The following is a 16,612-nucleotide window of genomic DNA, read 5'->3' as shown; positions in this document are numbered from 1 at the left end:
TATGATTCTAAGACTAGAGAACCCAAAAGAATTACATGAAAAAAAATTACTACAAATAAAGAAATGCAGTCAGGTAGTGGGTTACAAAACTAATATATTTAATATATATAAACAATAACCAGAAAATGGAATTTTAAAAAACTCTAAAAGATTAACATCAAGGTACAAACAACCATGCACAGAACCCATTCAAATCTAAATAAGTGTGGTGTGTAAGATTCATTCCAATAAGTAGGGCATCCCATAGAGAGTCAGTATTATAAAAGTGATGACATTCCACCAATTATCTATTAATTCAGTACAGTACTACTTAAAAATCATCAAGACAACTCTGGAGAAACTGAACAAAATGGCAGTCACGTTCTTTTGGAAAAAGAAACATGAGAAAAGCCAAAAAAACCCTGAAAAACAAAAAAACTTCGTAAGATAGTGTTTATAATGAGCACCAGAGAATGAAGACAGAGGACTTCTGATGAAGAGGACAATCAGAATTTTAAAACACACTATGAAGCTTTAAAAATTAAAAGAGTTTAGTACTAGAAAAGCCTGAGGAATGAATGATGGCTGCAGAAATAGGCCTGCAAAAAAGGAACTTTGGTTTATGACAGGGTTTATCTTTCTCAGTGCTACTGATAACCACGAATCGCAACTACTAAAGCCTGAGCACCTACAGCCTGTGTTCCTCAACGAGAAGCCACCGCAATGAGAAGCCTGCACACCGCAATGAAGAGTAGCCCCCACTTGCCAGAACTAGAGAAAGCCTGTGTGCAGCAATGAAGACCCATCACAGGCAAAAAAAAAAAAAAAAAGAAATTTAAATAAAAAACAAGACACCATTTCTCACCTATCATGTTAAGAAGTGTAATGATATCCCAAAGTTAGTGATGGTGTGAAGGAAATGATCAGTTCAACAATTTTTGGAAGTTTTAAATGATCCCCCTTTCGGGTAACAATCAACACATGTCCTTTGACCTTGGAATTCTACAGCAATTGACCCTAGCCATTTATCACATGTATGTAATACTCATAAAAGTCTGACAACAATACAATGAAAATCTGATAGCAAAAGACTGCAAACAATGCAATTATCCATCAAATGGATACCAGCTGAATAAAACATGGCATGTCCATATGAAGGGAACACCACTAGTCAATACAACTCTCAAAGTGCTTCAAGATGCATTTTGCTGAGAAAGATGCAAACAATATAAATAGCATCACCCACTCCTGTGTTAAAAAAAAAAAAAAGAATTAAGATAACCCTGGCTATTCAACTTTCCCTAATTCAACTCTGAAATTAGTAGGTTCAGTTATATTTTTGAACAAATCCTGCTCTACCTGAATTCTTGCTATTTAGGGACCCAAACAGTTCAACATCAAAGGGATATTTGTACATAAATAAAAATAGGAACATACATGATGCATGTATGATTTTTCCCCCTGGGAAAAAAAATCACAACAAACTGTGTCAAGGTAACTTGCCTTTAAATGATGAGAAGGCTTTCATCTCTTATTTTGTGCCTTTCTGCATTATTTGAATTTCCTAATTTTATGCATTTTTGAATACTGTATATTTCTAAATCTTAAAAATTTCTTACACATTATTTTGTTAAGATGTCAAAAAATCCTTGCATAGGGAGATTAATAGCTCAATTTTTAGTTTTCTTTGTACCTTTATGTATGTGCAACTAATATTGCACCTATTTTTTAAAAAAGTAATAAACACTGTGAGAAGAGAAAAAAAAGAGGGAAATACAAGAAGAAAATCATGTGCAATTCTTAGAAAATTAAACACTCTAAGACCTCAGGATTTCTCACTAGAAAGAAGAAAAAGAACTACATTTAGGAAATGAAAATAAAGTTGATAATTAGATGTAAGACGAGGCTATTAAAAAACTGAAGAAATATTTCCTACATGTTTATTTTTCACACCATACAGTTACATATTACTCACCCAGCTTGGAAAATCAGACCAAGTTGGAACTCGCTGACAGAGGTCCCGGAGAATACGTATGATAATCACACAGGACTGCAGACCATTAGCTCTAGCCTTGAGAGCAACACAAAAACCAACTGAATTAACCTTAGAAATACTGAAAATATCCCTTGATGAAAAAAAAAAAGTTAAAATACCACTGTTCAATGGAAGCTCAGATAAAAATAAAACAAAAATAACCACACTTAAAATTGGATTCAATGAGCTGCCATTTACAGCAATATTTTATGCCAGGGTTAGTATTTAAAAGCTGATATTTTAGGTCAAAGTAAACAGATTATACAAGAATAATTGTTCTTGATCCCCTGTGAACCTTGACCTGTGTTCATTTAAAACAGTAAACTTTAAAAAAAAAGTCTGCCTACATTAGAAATAAAAGAAAAAGTAAAGAGCTAAAAAGTTTGTCTAGGGACTGAAAGATTAAGGAAATCTGTTTGGTTTCCTTTCTGTGCCTTTGCATAACTGCAAAGTCACTAAACCAAACAGCTGCTTCCTCACCTTTCATTCCCTACACTTATTAACTTAGAGAAAGGGGGAAAAATCTTAAAACTATACACAAAGCTTTAAACACATATTCCATTATTTAAAGCAAAGTTAATCTGCAGCCTTATGGAATATAATATATATACACAAACATGTGATGTTCCTAAACAAGTCAACTTTAAATATAGCCACTAAAAATAAAAATAAAAAACCCCAAACTATAAAACACCCCCAAAACCTGAGTTTATTGTCAAATAGTAACTGCAATATGCAGATCTTCATACCCAGCTTTCTATGTTAACATTTTCTGATATTTAAGATAGTATTGCTTGGGCAATCTTTTGAAATGTTTAAACACAGTTAAACATGTTGTACTGAACTACTCTCTCATAAGGCTACAAGAAAAAAGTAAAATGATGTTCCGAACCTGGAACCACTTAGCGTGGCGTAGAGCAGCCAGAGCGTCAAGGCATTTTTGCCTGTCCAAGACGTCCGGTGGGTCTTTCACCATACCCGAGGTTACATCTAAAATGGATTGAATTGGCAAAATGCAGTGAGGAATGGGTGTTTGACCAGGTGAGCAAGACACTTCCTTAAAGTAGCATCAGTGTCACAGGAGCCATTTGAGAGTTTGTCAGCACTTTGAAGTACCCAGGGAGATATTTTCAACAAATTTACATATAATCTAATACGAAGATCAAGACGAGAATTAAATTCTTTAATTTAGAAATACAATAAATAATTTCTGCAAATATAAACCCTACCCACCAAAATAAAATCAAAAGGAAGGATTATTGGACACAGTGCACCAGCACAAAGACGACAAGACAAGAGGGAACACAAAAATCCACCTTAATATATGAGAATGTACAATAAACTACTGAGTTTGTTCAGTATTTTAAATGGTCATAGGTTATTCTGGGGCTAATATGTCAAAGAACTAATGATAAATATGGGATGATTAATGCAGTAATAATCATAGAAAAAATAAAGAGCCAAAAATAGGCATTTCTAAGAGTTCAATAACTTCTCTTCCCACAAGAGAATTTTAGCTTTCAGAATTAAGGGAATATGAAATGCCCTTTAAAATTCAAAGTTCCCATAAAGTATTTCAAAGAATAACTGGAGAGAAACAATAAGTAAAGTAGAAAAGGGCAACAGGAACTAACATGGTTAAATGGAATAAGTATAGAAATAGAACAGATGCAGTAAGCAGAATGGTTTGATGATAAATCTCTAGAATCTTTTAAGTTACAAACTCAGTTATAGTAACTGATTTTAATCAGATTATTGTATTAAAACATAAATGAGCTACATAAATCGTGAAAAGAAAATCTGAACCTAAATCAGGACAAGAAGTTAACTTTATATGCATAAAAGTAGCTGGAGGGCCAGCTTTACATTCATCTAAACATATCTATAAACTTGTATAAAAATTGCTAATCAAATTTGCTAATCAAACTATTCATCAGTAGTAAGTCAATCTAATTCACAACCCTTGGTGATTTTAAAATATTTTCTAAATACAAGAAAATTACATACCAGGCAACTAACCTATTGAATTTAAGTCTTCTAGATAAAAAGCATCAAATCTATGGGACATTTAGGATGTAATTTAATAAATCATTGAGGACACCAAATGAATATATAGGACAGAAGATGAAATATATGATAAAAGCAAACACGAAATGATTTTACTTTAAGAGTACTATTGCAACTCTGGGCAAATTATCTGATTATATATTTTTAAATGTGCATTCAGAAATCTTAAAAGATATCTGTCCTTATTTTGAGTAGATGACATATTAAAAAGCATACTTTAAAAGTAATGAAAATTCCATCCCTTGTCTGGGCTTTCTATTCTTAGTTCTTACTCCTTAAATAATCAGATGGCACAGATTTTCAGAAGACATATTAGACGGGAGATTTACAGATAATCAAAGAACACTGTGTGACATTCTGAAAATGAACACTGAGAGGCGAATCTGGGTACTAAAAAGAAAGTATCAAGTCAGAAATACCAGTAATTTTTAAAACTAATAAGCAATCTCAAAACCTGAAAGACCAACTACTGAATTGAGAAATATAATGAACATAAGAAATGGGCTATTCTGAAAGAAGGAAAAGGAACACAGGAAAGCACAGCTAATTAAAGAAGTAAAAAAAGCAAGAAACAGGGGAGTTCCTAGGTGGCGCAGTGGTTAAGAATCCACCTGCCAATGCAGAGCTCACGGGTTCGATCCCAGCTCCAGGAAGATCCCACATGCCGCGGAGCAACTAAGCCCGTGTGCCAAAAAAAAAAAAAAAAAAAAAAAAAAAACAAGAAACAACAACAAAAAACCACTCCCCAAAGCAAGGTTACAGAACATGCTGAAGAACCCTTTCTATGTCTCTCATTTATTTACATTATTTGCTAAAGCTAAAATGCAAATAGGTGATAATGTGCCATCTCTTTCTAAAAAAGTTTCTGAATTTTTCATGTTAATTCACAATGTTTTAATTTTCTCCAATACAGAAGACAAGTTTTCTTTTTGTACACAAGTATTCATAACTCTGGAAATTTAAATTAATAACACAATTTCAAAGATGCCAAGACACCTATTGCAATTTAAAAACAAATTAAGAGCTATAAGTAGGAAATGTCTGTCAAATTTAGAGTGTGGATTTTTGCACCCATTCTATATTTCAAGTGGATTAACCCCTTAGATATAATATACTAAAGTCATACTTGCTTCCTAATACCCAGGCAACAAAACAAAAATCAGTTAATTTATTTAAAAATAAAAAGCAAATTCTTACCCTACAAAAATATATTTCATAAATTTTAAGGGGTTAATCACCAGTTAGAAGACATGCTGTGTCCACACTATTTCATGATTAAAAGTTAATGGGAATATATTAATTTAAATTAACATGGTTATGTAAAATATGTAATCCACCCAACAATTTAAAAACTAGTGTGAACACTGCTCAATTCTAGAAGAGACAAAGACAAAACAAACAAAACAACCACACAAAGGACAATAAATGCCAGACTCTGCATCCAAAATCCCTCCTTAATCAAATGGCAGGTGTGACACTGAGCTTTTGAAAACCTTGGTCAAAAATCCTTCCGATGTCTTGGCAGCAACCCCTGACAGGAATCAATTCCCTTTGCTAGAAGGCTTTGGACCGGGCCTGATAAGCTAAAGGTGGAAAAAAACACACACAATATTTGACTTGCTACAGAAGAGACGCTGTAGCAAGGGTTAGAGCATTTTGAACATTTCAAGCTTCAAGTCAATTAAATGTTTACTTAATGTTTAACTGTCAAACACAATAACATAAAATAGACTGTAATGTGTTTAACAGTTATTTGGACAATTAATCATTTCATTTAAATAATTTTTGGTATTAAACAGGACCATTATGCATTAAGAGGCTACCACAACTATGCGCAAGTCGCCAGTCTCATCATTTACAAGTGCTCTTCCGGCAAAGCCTTCCTTACCCCTGTGCTAACTCCCCAAAGCAAGCTATCAGCTTTAAATGATTTTAAGACACAGAGCATTCAGAGCTGCAGTGAGAGAGAATACATACCGTTATTCTGCAGCAATCTTCATAATGAAGCTAAAAACATGATTTACTGCAGTTATCTGCAGCAAGGAAAACTATCAATGTTTCTACACTTTTTGCATATCCAACTTCTCAGCTCAGTGTCTTGAAGTAAAATCTTTCAATTTGGACTGACCATTTCTCTCACCGTAATAGTTTAGAAATTCAGAACAGTAATTCTAACTCAAGTCTGGGTCAGACAAAAATATAATTTTGTTTCCTTTAGAAGGGATAGATTATTAAAGACTACTACAAATATGATACTATAAACTTTAGACTTTTGCAACAAAATATGACTTAATACTGCACAAATTTAAGTAAGCCTAAATATAACTGGACAAAATGTGCTCTGAAATAGTTAAATGGTTATATAATTTCATACTAAATACAGAAACTTTTATTTATAACATAATCTCGAAGATGTCTTTTTCAAATCTTAACAGTCATATGCTGCATATGAGTTGACCAGATTGACTCAGGAACTGTTTTTCCAGCAATATCCACGGCCAGACCTTGAGTGGAAACTCATGCACATATAAAAGATCCTTTACACAAACCCCATTTATTTTTAAGATGCAAAGCTTATACAAGTCCTGATATATGGTGTATATATATGCAAAGTTAGACATGTCTCAATGATCACATTTTTAATAAAAATCTTCTTTTCCTGGGTTGTGGAAAGCCCAGTACCTTAAAAAAAAGTGCTTTGCTGTAAGAAAACAAATTTAAAGGGACAGTAATTGAGAGCCTACTTATGCTATTAGACCAATTAATTTTAAGTATTCTTTTCTCCTCTATCTGTATCACAAAGAAATATTAGTGTAGACTATAACTCCAAATCAACAAATTAAGATGCACAAACAACATGAAAGGAAACAAAGTAAATTTTATCTGACCCATAAAACAACAGAACCAACATAAGGCAGACACTGACCATGCTTTTTGGCTTAAAAGCTTTTGAAGCTTTGAAAATGTTACAGAAGAGTCCCTAAAGCAACATTGCTGGCACCAGCAGGATTTCATATTCTACAATTGTAAAGTAAGTTTTAAAACCCTGAATTGTGCTGTAACTCACTAACTATGCCTACACCATTTATTTTTCAATATCTCTAGTGTAATAGCGGGGTCAGATGCCCAAATCTATGTACATTAGTATGCTTTGCATTTATGAAAACGCTCCAAAACAAAAAGAGCAACCTCAGAGAACCAGAAATATTTATCTCAGGACAAGCCAAATCCGTGATTACATATATAACAATGCCTCTTAAACTGTGTTATCAGTACTTAACCAATTTTATTTATGAAACTCTCTTGTCTTTTTTTAAGACAAGAACAAGAACTTAATGCAAGTTAAATTTGTGGCCCCTTACTAGCAACATTTCTTTAATTTGTTCATGGGTCAACTATGCTGGTAACAATGCATTTGAACTTTTTTTTCCAGAAATCTGAGGTTAGCAAGAAAAGAAAAAAAAAAAAATCAAGAAAATCAATAATACCAGGAGTGTTTTATATAAAAGTACATTACTAAAAAGACATTAATAAAAGATCTGGGAAATGATCTGAAGCAAAACTGGTTGCTGTATAAGTCAAATCTATCAAATTCATATGTAATGCCAGCATGTTGCCTTCTAGGGCTTAATGCCATCTTAAAGAGTAGGTAAATGGGGGGAAAAGTTAATAAAAAGTAGAATGTTTAATGGCTTTCCAACCTCCTTCCCTCATGTTCTCTTCTCGAATAATTGGAGATGTCAGGGTGATAGTGACTTGCATTTTGGGTTCCACACACGAGTTCAAAATTATTGCCGCTTCAGAAACAGCACATTTTATGTCATACTTCTCAGGACTTATAACCTATGTAATGAAGAGTATAAGAAATTAGATGGACTTTTTAACATTATCAAACAAAGTAGTTTCATTATGGCTCTTTCATTTTCTCACCACCTTAATCATTTTATAAGGACTAGATCATATAATACTTCCCCCAAGAAGCCTTGCAAATACATGCAAATATTATAAATCTCTTGCTCCTCTTTCCTTTTAGAATTCTTTGTTGAACTAATATTTACCATTATTTGTATCATATGAGTTATCTGTATGTCCCTCTTAGATGATGAATTATTGGATAAAAGAAACACTGCCATATTTATTATCGTACCTTCCTAATAGCATCTTGGGTAGTTAAGTACTGAAATATTTGCAGAATATTGAATGAGACTAAAATAGATACCTGAAACTAACAGGAGCCATAATTCAACCATTCCAAGTATACCTTGTCTGAAATCAACAGATTTACATTTTATCAGGGAGTAGAAAGTCCTGATCAACAGAAGAAAAACCAGGATTCACTGCAATTCTGTACACATGTAATAAGCCCCAGTATATATGAACAAATGAAGACTCAATAGAAATTACATGGAGAGCTTACAGCATAGTATCTAGATTCAATTCCTAGCTCTGCTACTTTACTAGTGACATGAAAAGGGCAAACTATTTAACTCCTTATACCTGTTTTCATAAAATGCAGACAGTAATTTTATCTAACCTATAGGATTGTTGGAAGAGTAAATGAATTAACTATATAAAGCACTTACAACAGTGCCTGGTGCCCAGTGAGTATTATGTAAACGTTAACTATGACGTTGATGATAAATTCTATTTCTCTCGCTTCTCCAGTTACAATAAGTGCACAGATTGATTTGGAAAGAGCATGCTGGTTTTGGCTTAACTGTTAATTATTTAGTTAGGATACAGTATTTTTTGCTTTGTAGTTTTACTAAACATCACAATGTAGGATCAAGATGTTTCTTGCAAATTACACGATTTTTTCAAAGTCCTCAAACCTTTCCATCTCCTCCCCTTCACTGCCCTAGCAGCCTCAACAGAGGGTAACAAGTAGACAGACAATGACAGTTCTTCTGGCTTCCAATACTTAAAAAGACTAACCCACAATAAGAAACTTCACATCTGGAGCAATGGTAATATAAAACAAACAAAAGTAAGTTTCAGAGTTGTCAGAGCTCAAGTTTGATGGCATGCTTCACTATCCCTTTTGATATCAGTTGCTCTGCTATGGTCAGGTACTGCTTATTCTGACATTACTGTAGAATACATATTACCCATGAAATGTCAATTCTAGGATTTCAAATACCTAAATAAGTTTTATACATTAAATTACTCAAGGAATCTTTATTTTAAATCCCAGTCTGCGATTCTGACAAGACACTGTATAAAAATTTAAAAAATTCAAACTTAAAAAAAAAAAGTTTTGTTTTTGTAGGACCAAAAGGGGATATTGTATTAATTGTGCATTGCCATGATTTGCTGAATAGAGACAGTAAGAGGTAATACCTACCATTATAACATGTTGGAAACTGAAAGTAATCATAATAAAACTGGGAAAATTCAAATCAGAAAGAGTCTCTATTTTTGTTACTATACTTTATTAAAAACATGTATTCAACTAAATAGGCAAGAAGCTCATCAATTCTAAAACTTTAGGCTTGCTATATACATCGTGGGCTTTGTTTAAAAAAAAATAAAATCAATTTTTTTTTCCTGAACAACTGTCTTCTTTCTTATGATTCAAATCTTGGAAAAATAACAGGAAGGGGACATGTGCTGCAACTTTATATTTTAAAATAAATTAGCATGATGGCTTCAGGCCAAAGAAAAGCACTATCAAACCCAAAAAGACAAGGGAGAAAATAGTTCTACCAATTTGTACAATCAAGCCAAAAAATCAATTTGGAAAGTCAAGCCAAAACTTTAAGGGCTGGCTTAGGTTTAAGCTGAAGCACAGTTAGTCCTGCCAAAAACTTTTGAACCAGACAAGGGGTAAAAATGAACATTTCCATAATACTTACAGCAAGCTGCTTGGGTAGGTTTTCTGCAATACGGCTTAATAATGTCTTTGAAGGTTTCTCTGAGCACAGCAAAACAAGGTTGACATTTCTATCTCCTCGGAGAAGTAATCCTTTTGCCAATACTCCCACTCGCAATACTCCTTTTAAAGCTCTGCAGTGGAATCAAGTTATATTATGACATTTTCCTTCTCAACCAGAACCATGATAATCTCTCAACACACAAGAGTAAAACAAATAACTTTTACACCATTAAAATTCGCATCAACTACAGTATAAAAACATCCAATATTTTTAGAAGTATCCTTCCCTTAGATAAGAAATAGGGATAAATTAATAAAGAGCTAAGTTCTCACAGGGACAACTGCAAAGCAAAGGCCATTAACACTTTTCTGTGTCTCTCTCTACAATAGAATTAATAAAAGTCATGTTTAACATACACAAAGATATTTCCAAATTGTAAAGGGAAAAAGAAAAGTTACAGATCATAATACAAAAACTTGATATGAAAGATGTTGCTAAAACTTGAGCTTATTCATGCTTATGGGTCAATGTGTTAAGGAAAAAAGCTGCTAAAACAAAGAGTAAACACATGCAACAAATAAAAACTGAATAACAGCTAAAGGCAATTGAAAACTACAAAGGCTGCTTTGGAAACAGACTTGAAATAGTTTTACATAAACTTAAATAAAAGGAGTATACTTACAAAGTTGGAGGTTGTATGAAATTACATTATTTTTCATTTCAACAGCTGAATACATTAAATATCTAACACAAGCATAACACATGTAGACTGACACCAGAGAATTTTCAGTCTTTGTAACTTTTATTTCAAGTATGTCCACATAAGGAAAACTAAAACTATACAAAAGTAAAAAACTCTGAAAACACACCTGTCTTTACCTCCCTCTTTCTTATCATCTCCCTCTTTGCTCTTGCTCTTCTCATGTTCAGACAAGCTGTCTGAAACAAGTTTTAAAGCACGTTCAGTGATAGAAACAATTTTCTGAACTGCCTGTAATTCCTCTTCAGTTGGATAAATGGTTGCATGTTTTGTCATTACATAACGGTCATCAGATGAGTCAGGACGACGTAAGGGCTGGAGAGGAAAAAAAGATAACTTTATTTAAAAAAAAAGTTTCCCAAGCAAAAGTAAACTATTTTTAAATATACATATGTTTCTCACATCACCCAGAGAAAACTATAATTCAAAAAGAAACATGTACCACCAAGGTTCATTGCAGCATTATTTACAATAGCCAGGACATGGAGGCAACATAAATGTCCATCAACAGATGAATGGATAAAGATGTGGCACACATATACAACGGAATATTACTCAGCCATAAAAAGGAACGAAATTGAGCTATTTGTAGTGAGGTGGATGGACCTAAAGTCTGTTATACAGAGTGAAGTAAATCAGAAAGAAAAACAAATACCATATGCTAATGCATATATATGCAATCTAGAAAAATGATACTGATGAACCTAGTGGCAGGGCAGGAACAGAGATGTAGATATAGAGAACAGACTTGAGGACACAGGGGTAGAGGCAGGGTGGGGAGGGGAAGCTGGGACGTAATGAGAGAGTAGCGTTGACACATATATGCTACCAAATGTAAAACAGCTAGTCAGTGGGAAGCTGCTGTGGGCACAGGGAGATCAGCTCAGATGCTTTGTGATGACCTAAAGGGGTGGGATAGGGAGTGTGGGAGGGAGGCTCAAGAGGGAGGGGATATGGGGATATATGTATACATATAGCTGATTCACTTTGTTGTACAGCAGAAACACAATACTGTAAAGCAATTATACTCCAATAAACATGGAAAAAAAGAAAAACAAAGTCAATTATGCAAAATGTCCATTTAAAGCTATCTTCCCCCTTTTTTCCATTTCAGTAAAAACAAAAATGTAAACTAGGGAAAGTTATACTAACAAGAGTGAGTAAGTATGTATGCATACTTTGCCTCAAAACAAGTAAAATTATAATAATACCATCTAAGGTTATGAAAATACTTTTTACTCAGCTTTAACAACCAGTGATTCTGAAATGTTTTTGCTTTTAATAAAAGCAAGTTTTACAAATGCTTACTCTGTGGAAAGATAAAGGAGAAAGAATAGGTTAAAGAGCAGATATTTGCTGTTTCCTTCTAAGTGCTCTCTAGAAAACAGAACAGAGGAAAAAAAACCTCTTGTTTCCTATAGTCTGAACTTACATGAAATGTTCCTCATAACTCGGGTATCTCTTCTTTTATCTAGCTTCTACAGAACACAAACTCTCGAGATGCAGCTCTTTCTTACAGTTCTGCTAATATATCCGCTGTGTGCTCATCTTGAACCATTTACCTACCCCCTTATCCTGCATTTAATTTAGAAGTAGTGGTAGGTTTTATTCATGATTTGAAAAAGAAAAAAAGACTTGAAACCACTGGTAATGGGAAAATAAGAGTAATTCTGAAAGCAAAGCAACTGCCTTCAAAACTAGTTGTTCTTGATAATCTAAAGAACAAAGGCAAGAAAATCTCTTATATGAAAGAACAGTCGGCAAAAGAAGCTCTGCTCTCTTAGCTTATATTGAAAGTAAGAAAGATTCATGGAAATTCTATGAAGTCCTTATATATAAGGGCATTAGCTGAGAATCTGTAAGAAAAGGAGGGAAAATTCTAAACCAGATGAAAAACTTATATTGAGATCTGGATACTATTAAGTCTAAAAATTAGCTCCCCAAACTGTTATCTTCTAATGCTGAACCAGTCTTACACTTTCACCCCCTATGTAAACAAACTGGACACTCACCGCAGGCCCTTGTGGCTGAGGAGGCATGCCTGGTCGGACCCCCAGAAGGCCGAGTGGGCCTGGGGGACCATGAGGATAGCCTCCATCAGGCATTCGGCGGCGATCATCCCAATGATGCTGTTCTTCCTCCATCCTTCTCCAGTACATGTCCTCTTCATAACGTCTGAAACACAGAGAATGATACTATAAATCTATAAGAAAAATAAAACCCCAAAATTTACATCAATAATAATACAAAAAGCAATTTAAAAAATACCCCAAATCAGTCTACCTAACATCTTTCTTTTCCCCTACTGTATCTGATTACCCTTATTTGCTTTCATCTAGAAGTAAATGGAAGTAAATCCCAGTGAAAAGAGAAGATGAGAAAACAAAGATAAAGCAAAACAAAATTTCACAGCCTGAAGACAGAGCTGAAAGAACAAGCACCAGAATCCTAAGAGTTCCTTCCAACCTCTCCTTCTTTACTGGAGAGGTTGCAAACTTAAATGCCTACCTAATGTTGCCAGAGCAACAATGTGTGTGAGTGAATAGACCTAAAGCATACATTCAGGAATTTTCTTCATGTCTCCAAAGAAATGTGCTCCCTCCTATTTTTCCCTAAGAGAGAACTTCTTAAGACTACCTTTAATTTCCTCATCTGATATAGGCAGAGAAAAAGACATTTCTCTACAATGAGGAAAATCAATTGGGATAAATGGCAACTAACATCGTGTCTCACTTTTGGGGACATATTAAGGGTGAAAGGAACTATGGTAAAGAAGAAAGCACATGCTCTGAGCCACAGTACAGCTATTAATTATTGCCATAAGGGAATACAGAATGTCATCGCAAGGTCACCAGGATTTTCATGATATCTCATGGTCTTTAAATGTTGGTTCATGTTGGTATCCAAAGAATACCATGTATACCAAATAAAACACCCATGGGCTGAACCTGGACTGTGGGCAGCTAGTGTGTATCCTTTGCTTTAATGGTCAACATTTTTAGAATCTAATTTCTTTTTCACCATGTGACTCTCTCCTCAGTTCTATTTTCACTTTCAGCTTCAAGCTAGGATACCAATAACCCCCAAGGTGGATCTGTCTTTGTAGTAAATTCTTGGAACAATAAGTTTTTATTAGACAAATTTGTTTAATACAAAACATAAGAAGTATATTTTTCAAGTAGTACTGTAGAAACCACCAATTTCTTCAGGTCGGGAATAAGCAGTGCTTTTTAGGTCATCCAACTAAGGACAGAAAGAATCATACTCCTGTGTTATTTAGGTCTTGGGAGAAAATGAATAAAAACAGCTTGAAGGCTCTGGAAAACCATGTTCATTCCAGTTTTGAGTATTTTGTTATCACTAAAGATGTTCAAGTTAAATAAGAGCAGGGACCTTTATCCATTGTTTACCAATTCATACTTGGTGCCTAACACACGATATGCTAGTTCCTCGCACACAGTAAGTGCTTAATAAATATTTGATGTAACAGTAAGAGGAAATAACTATGTAACCTAGGTATAGAGAAAAATTTCCAGTGCATTACAAAGGCAGAAACTTCATAAAGGATAAGAAAGGTCGGGGACTTCCCTGGTGGCGCAGTGGTTAAGAATCCACCTGCCAGTGGAGGGGACACGGATTCGATACCTAGGCCGGGAAGATCCCACATGCTGCAGAGCAACTAAGCCAGTGTGCCACAACTACTGAAGCCCACACCTAGAACCTGTGCTCCACAACAAGAGAAGCCACTGCAATGAAAAGCCCGCACACAGCAATGAAGAGTAGCCCCCGCTTGCTGCAACGAGAGAAAGCCCATATGCAGCAATGAAGACCCAATGCAGTCAATAAATAAATAAATAAATTTATATATAAAAAAGAATAAGATAGATTTAGATACATAAAAATAAAAATTGATACATAAATAACAGCAAAGATTATTTAAAGGTAACATGTTAACAATGGGTTAATAGCTGTAAGTGTCTGTACAAATCAACAACAGGTAAGTTAAACAAATGAACAGGCAATTCACTGCAGAAGAAATGTAAGTGGTTAAGCATGAAATAAAAATTTAATTTGCCAGCAATACAAACAATTTAAGTTGAAACAAAACTGGCTTTCATGTTTCACTCTCTCATTGGCAGAGATTTTAATAAATTATAGGAACAGTTCTCAAAGTGTGGTCCAGGGACCCTAGGTAGTCCCTGAGACACCTTCAGGGGGATCCATGACATCAAAATTACTTTCATAGTAACATCAAGACATTTGCCTTCTCCATTCTCATTCTTTTATGAGTGTACAGTGGAGTTATCCAGAGGCAAAATGTGTTATCACAACCTGCTGAGCACAGAAGCAGACAGGAGAATCAGGCTACCTTAAGCTAGACATTAAAAGAGATTTGCAAAAATGTAAAACAATGTCATTCTCATTATTATGGGGAAGAAATACAGTTATTTTATAGTTAGCATATTATATTTACCCACCACATTATATTAATATAGTTGACCCAATACTAATTATCAATATTTAACATTTTAACAAATATAGTCATTTTAAAATAAATTCATAAATATTTATACTTCTCAGATGCTGACAGCTATAACCCACATACATAAAAGCCTTTGGAGATTTTAGTAATTATTGAGTATAAAAGGTCCTGAGACCAAAAAGTTTGAGAACCACTAAGTTAAACTATCCAGTACAGGCAAAAGCATGGGTATCTGCCAGTCAAATATTTTCGTTTCTGGGATTTTAGTATTAGCAATTAATTATGGTTTATGCAATAATACAGCCTCAAGGATGGTCAACGTAATAATTATAAAAGGGAAATACTGTAAAAAGCCTAAATATCTAACAATATGGAAGTGGTTATAATGAAAATTTTACATCTGCAAAAGAGAATACTACATAGCCATGGAAAATAAGATAAAATAATTTTAGCTTACTTTTTTAAAAAGTTGACATGTAAATGAAAAAAAGTCGGTTATAAAATACACATACATCACAATTCTGTTTATATTTATCTTAATTATATTTTAAAACCTGTACACAAATACTCATAGCAACAGCATTCACAATAGCCCAAAAGTGGAAAGGACATAAATGTCCATCAATTGATGAATAAATAAAATGTGACACATTCATATAATTGAATATTATTCACCTATAAAAAAGAAGTACTGATATATGCTATAACGTGCATGAATGTTGAAAACACTATGCTAAGTGAAAGTAGCCAGACAAGACAACATATTTTATGATTCCATTTATATGAAATTTCCAGAACAGGTGAATCTATTGAGACAAAGTTTATTAGTAGTTGCCTAGAGGTAGAGGGAAGAGTTGGGGGGTGGGGAGGAATAAGGATTGTTTGCTAATGTGGTTTCTTTTGTGGGTCATGAAAATGTTCTAAAATTGATTGTGGTGATGACTGCACAACTCTGTGAATATAATAAAAACCAATGAATTGTACCATTTAAAGATATGCCAGTTGTATCAATAAAATGAAACATTTATATATCTCTTGAACATGTTTCTCATTTCTCTTTCCCTGAAGCCTCTAAAGCTTTTATGATAGAAATTTCTTGAAAACAAAAACAAAACAAAAAGATCCCCACAAAAAACCATACATTATTAATGTCTAGAATCTACTAAATCTGATATTCAGGATATTTTAATCATGTAAACCAAATGTTCTATTTTGCTTGTTTTAAACTGAGAAAGTTATTTACAATATTAAATTATTTATGTATTTAAATATATATGATACCATTTCCAACATAAATCTGAATACCAAGGACATGGTCAAATATTGGAATAACCAATAACTTAATTTTAATGCATTTCTTTCCTAGACCTAAGATCTTCCTGAGAAGTAAAAATTAAAAGTATATTAAATAA

At 33.7% G+C, this 16,612-nt stretch overlaps 1 protein-coding gene across 1 annotated transcript in view; it reads right to left on the bottom strand.

Moving 5' to 3' along the window:
* The window catches only part of ZFR (zinc finger RNA binding protein), an 87,678-nt gene that overhangs the window by 17,848 nt on the left and 53,218 nt on the right, over positions 1-16,612 (bottom strand). Inside the window, exons 12-17 of the mRNA XM_057708096.1 lie at positions 12,730-12,892; positions 10,827-11,032; positions 9,937-10,087; positions 7,783-7,924; positions 2,907-3,004; positions 1,955-2,050 (exon numbers count right to left, since the gene is read on the bottom strand). Of these exons, the coding sequence (XP_057564079.1) occupies positions 1,955-2,050; positions 2,907-3,004; positions 7,783-7,924; positions 9,937-10,087; positions 10,827-11,032; positions 12,730-12,892 (856 nt within the window). The remainder of the gene's footprint in view (positions 1-1,954; positions 2,051-2,906; positions 3,005-7,782; positions 7,925-9,936; positions 10,088-10,826; positions 11,033-12,729; positions 12,893-16,612) is intronic.

This window comes from Hippopotamus amphibius, chromosome 15 (assembly GCF_030028045.1).
Source record: "Hippopotamus amphibius kiboko isolate mHipAmp2 chromosome 15, mHipAmp2.hap2, whole genome shotgun sequence".
Classification (NCBI taxonomy): Eukaryota; Metazoa; Chordata; class Mammalia; order Artiodactyla; family Hippopotamidae; genus Hippopotamus; species Hippopotamus amphibius.
This window is presented reverse-complemented; position numbering and strand designations above follow the sequence as displayed.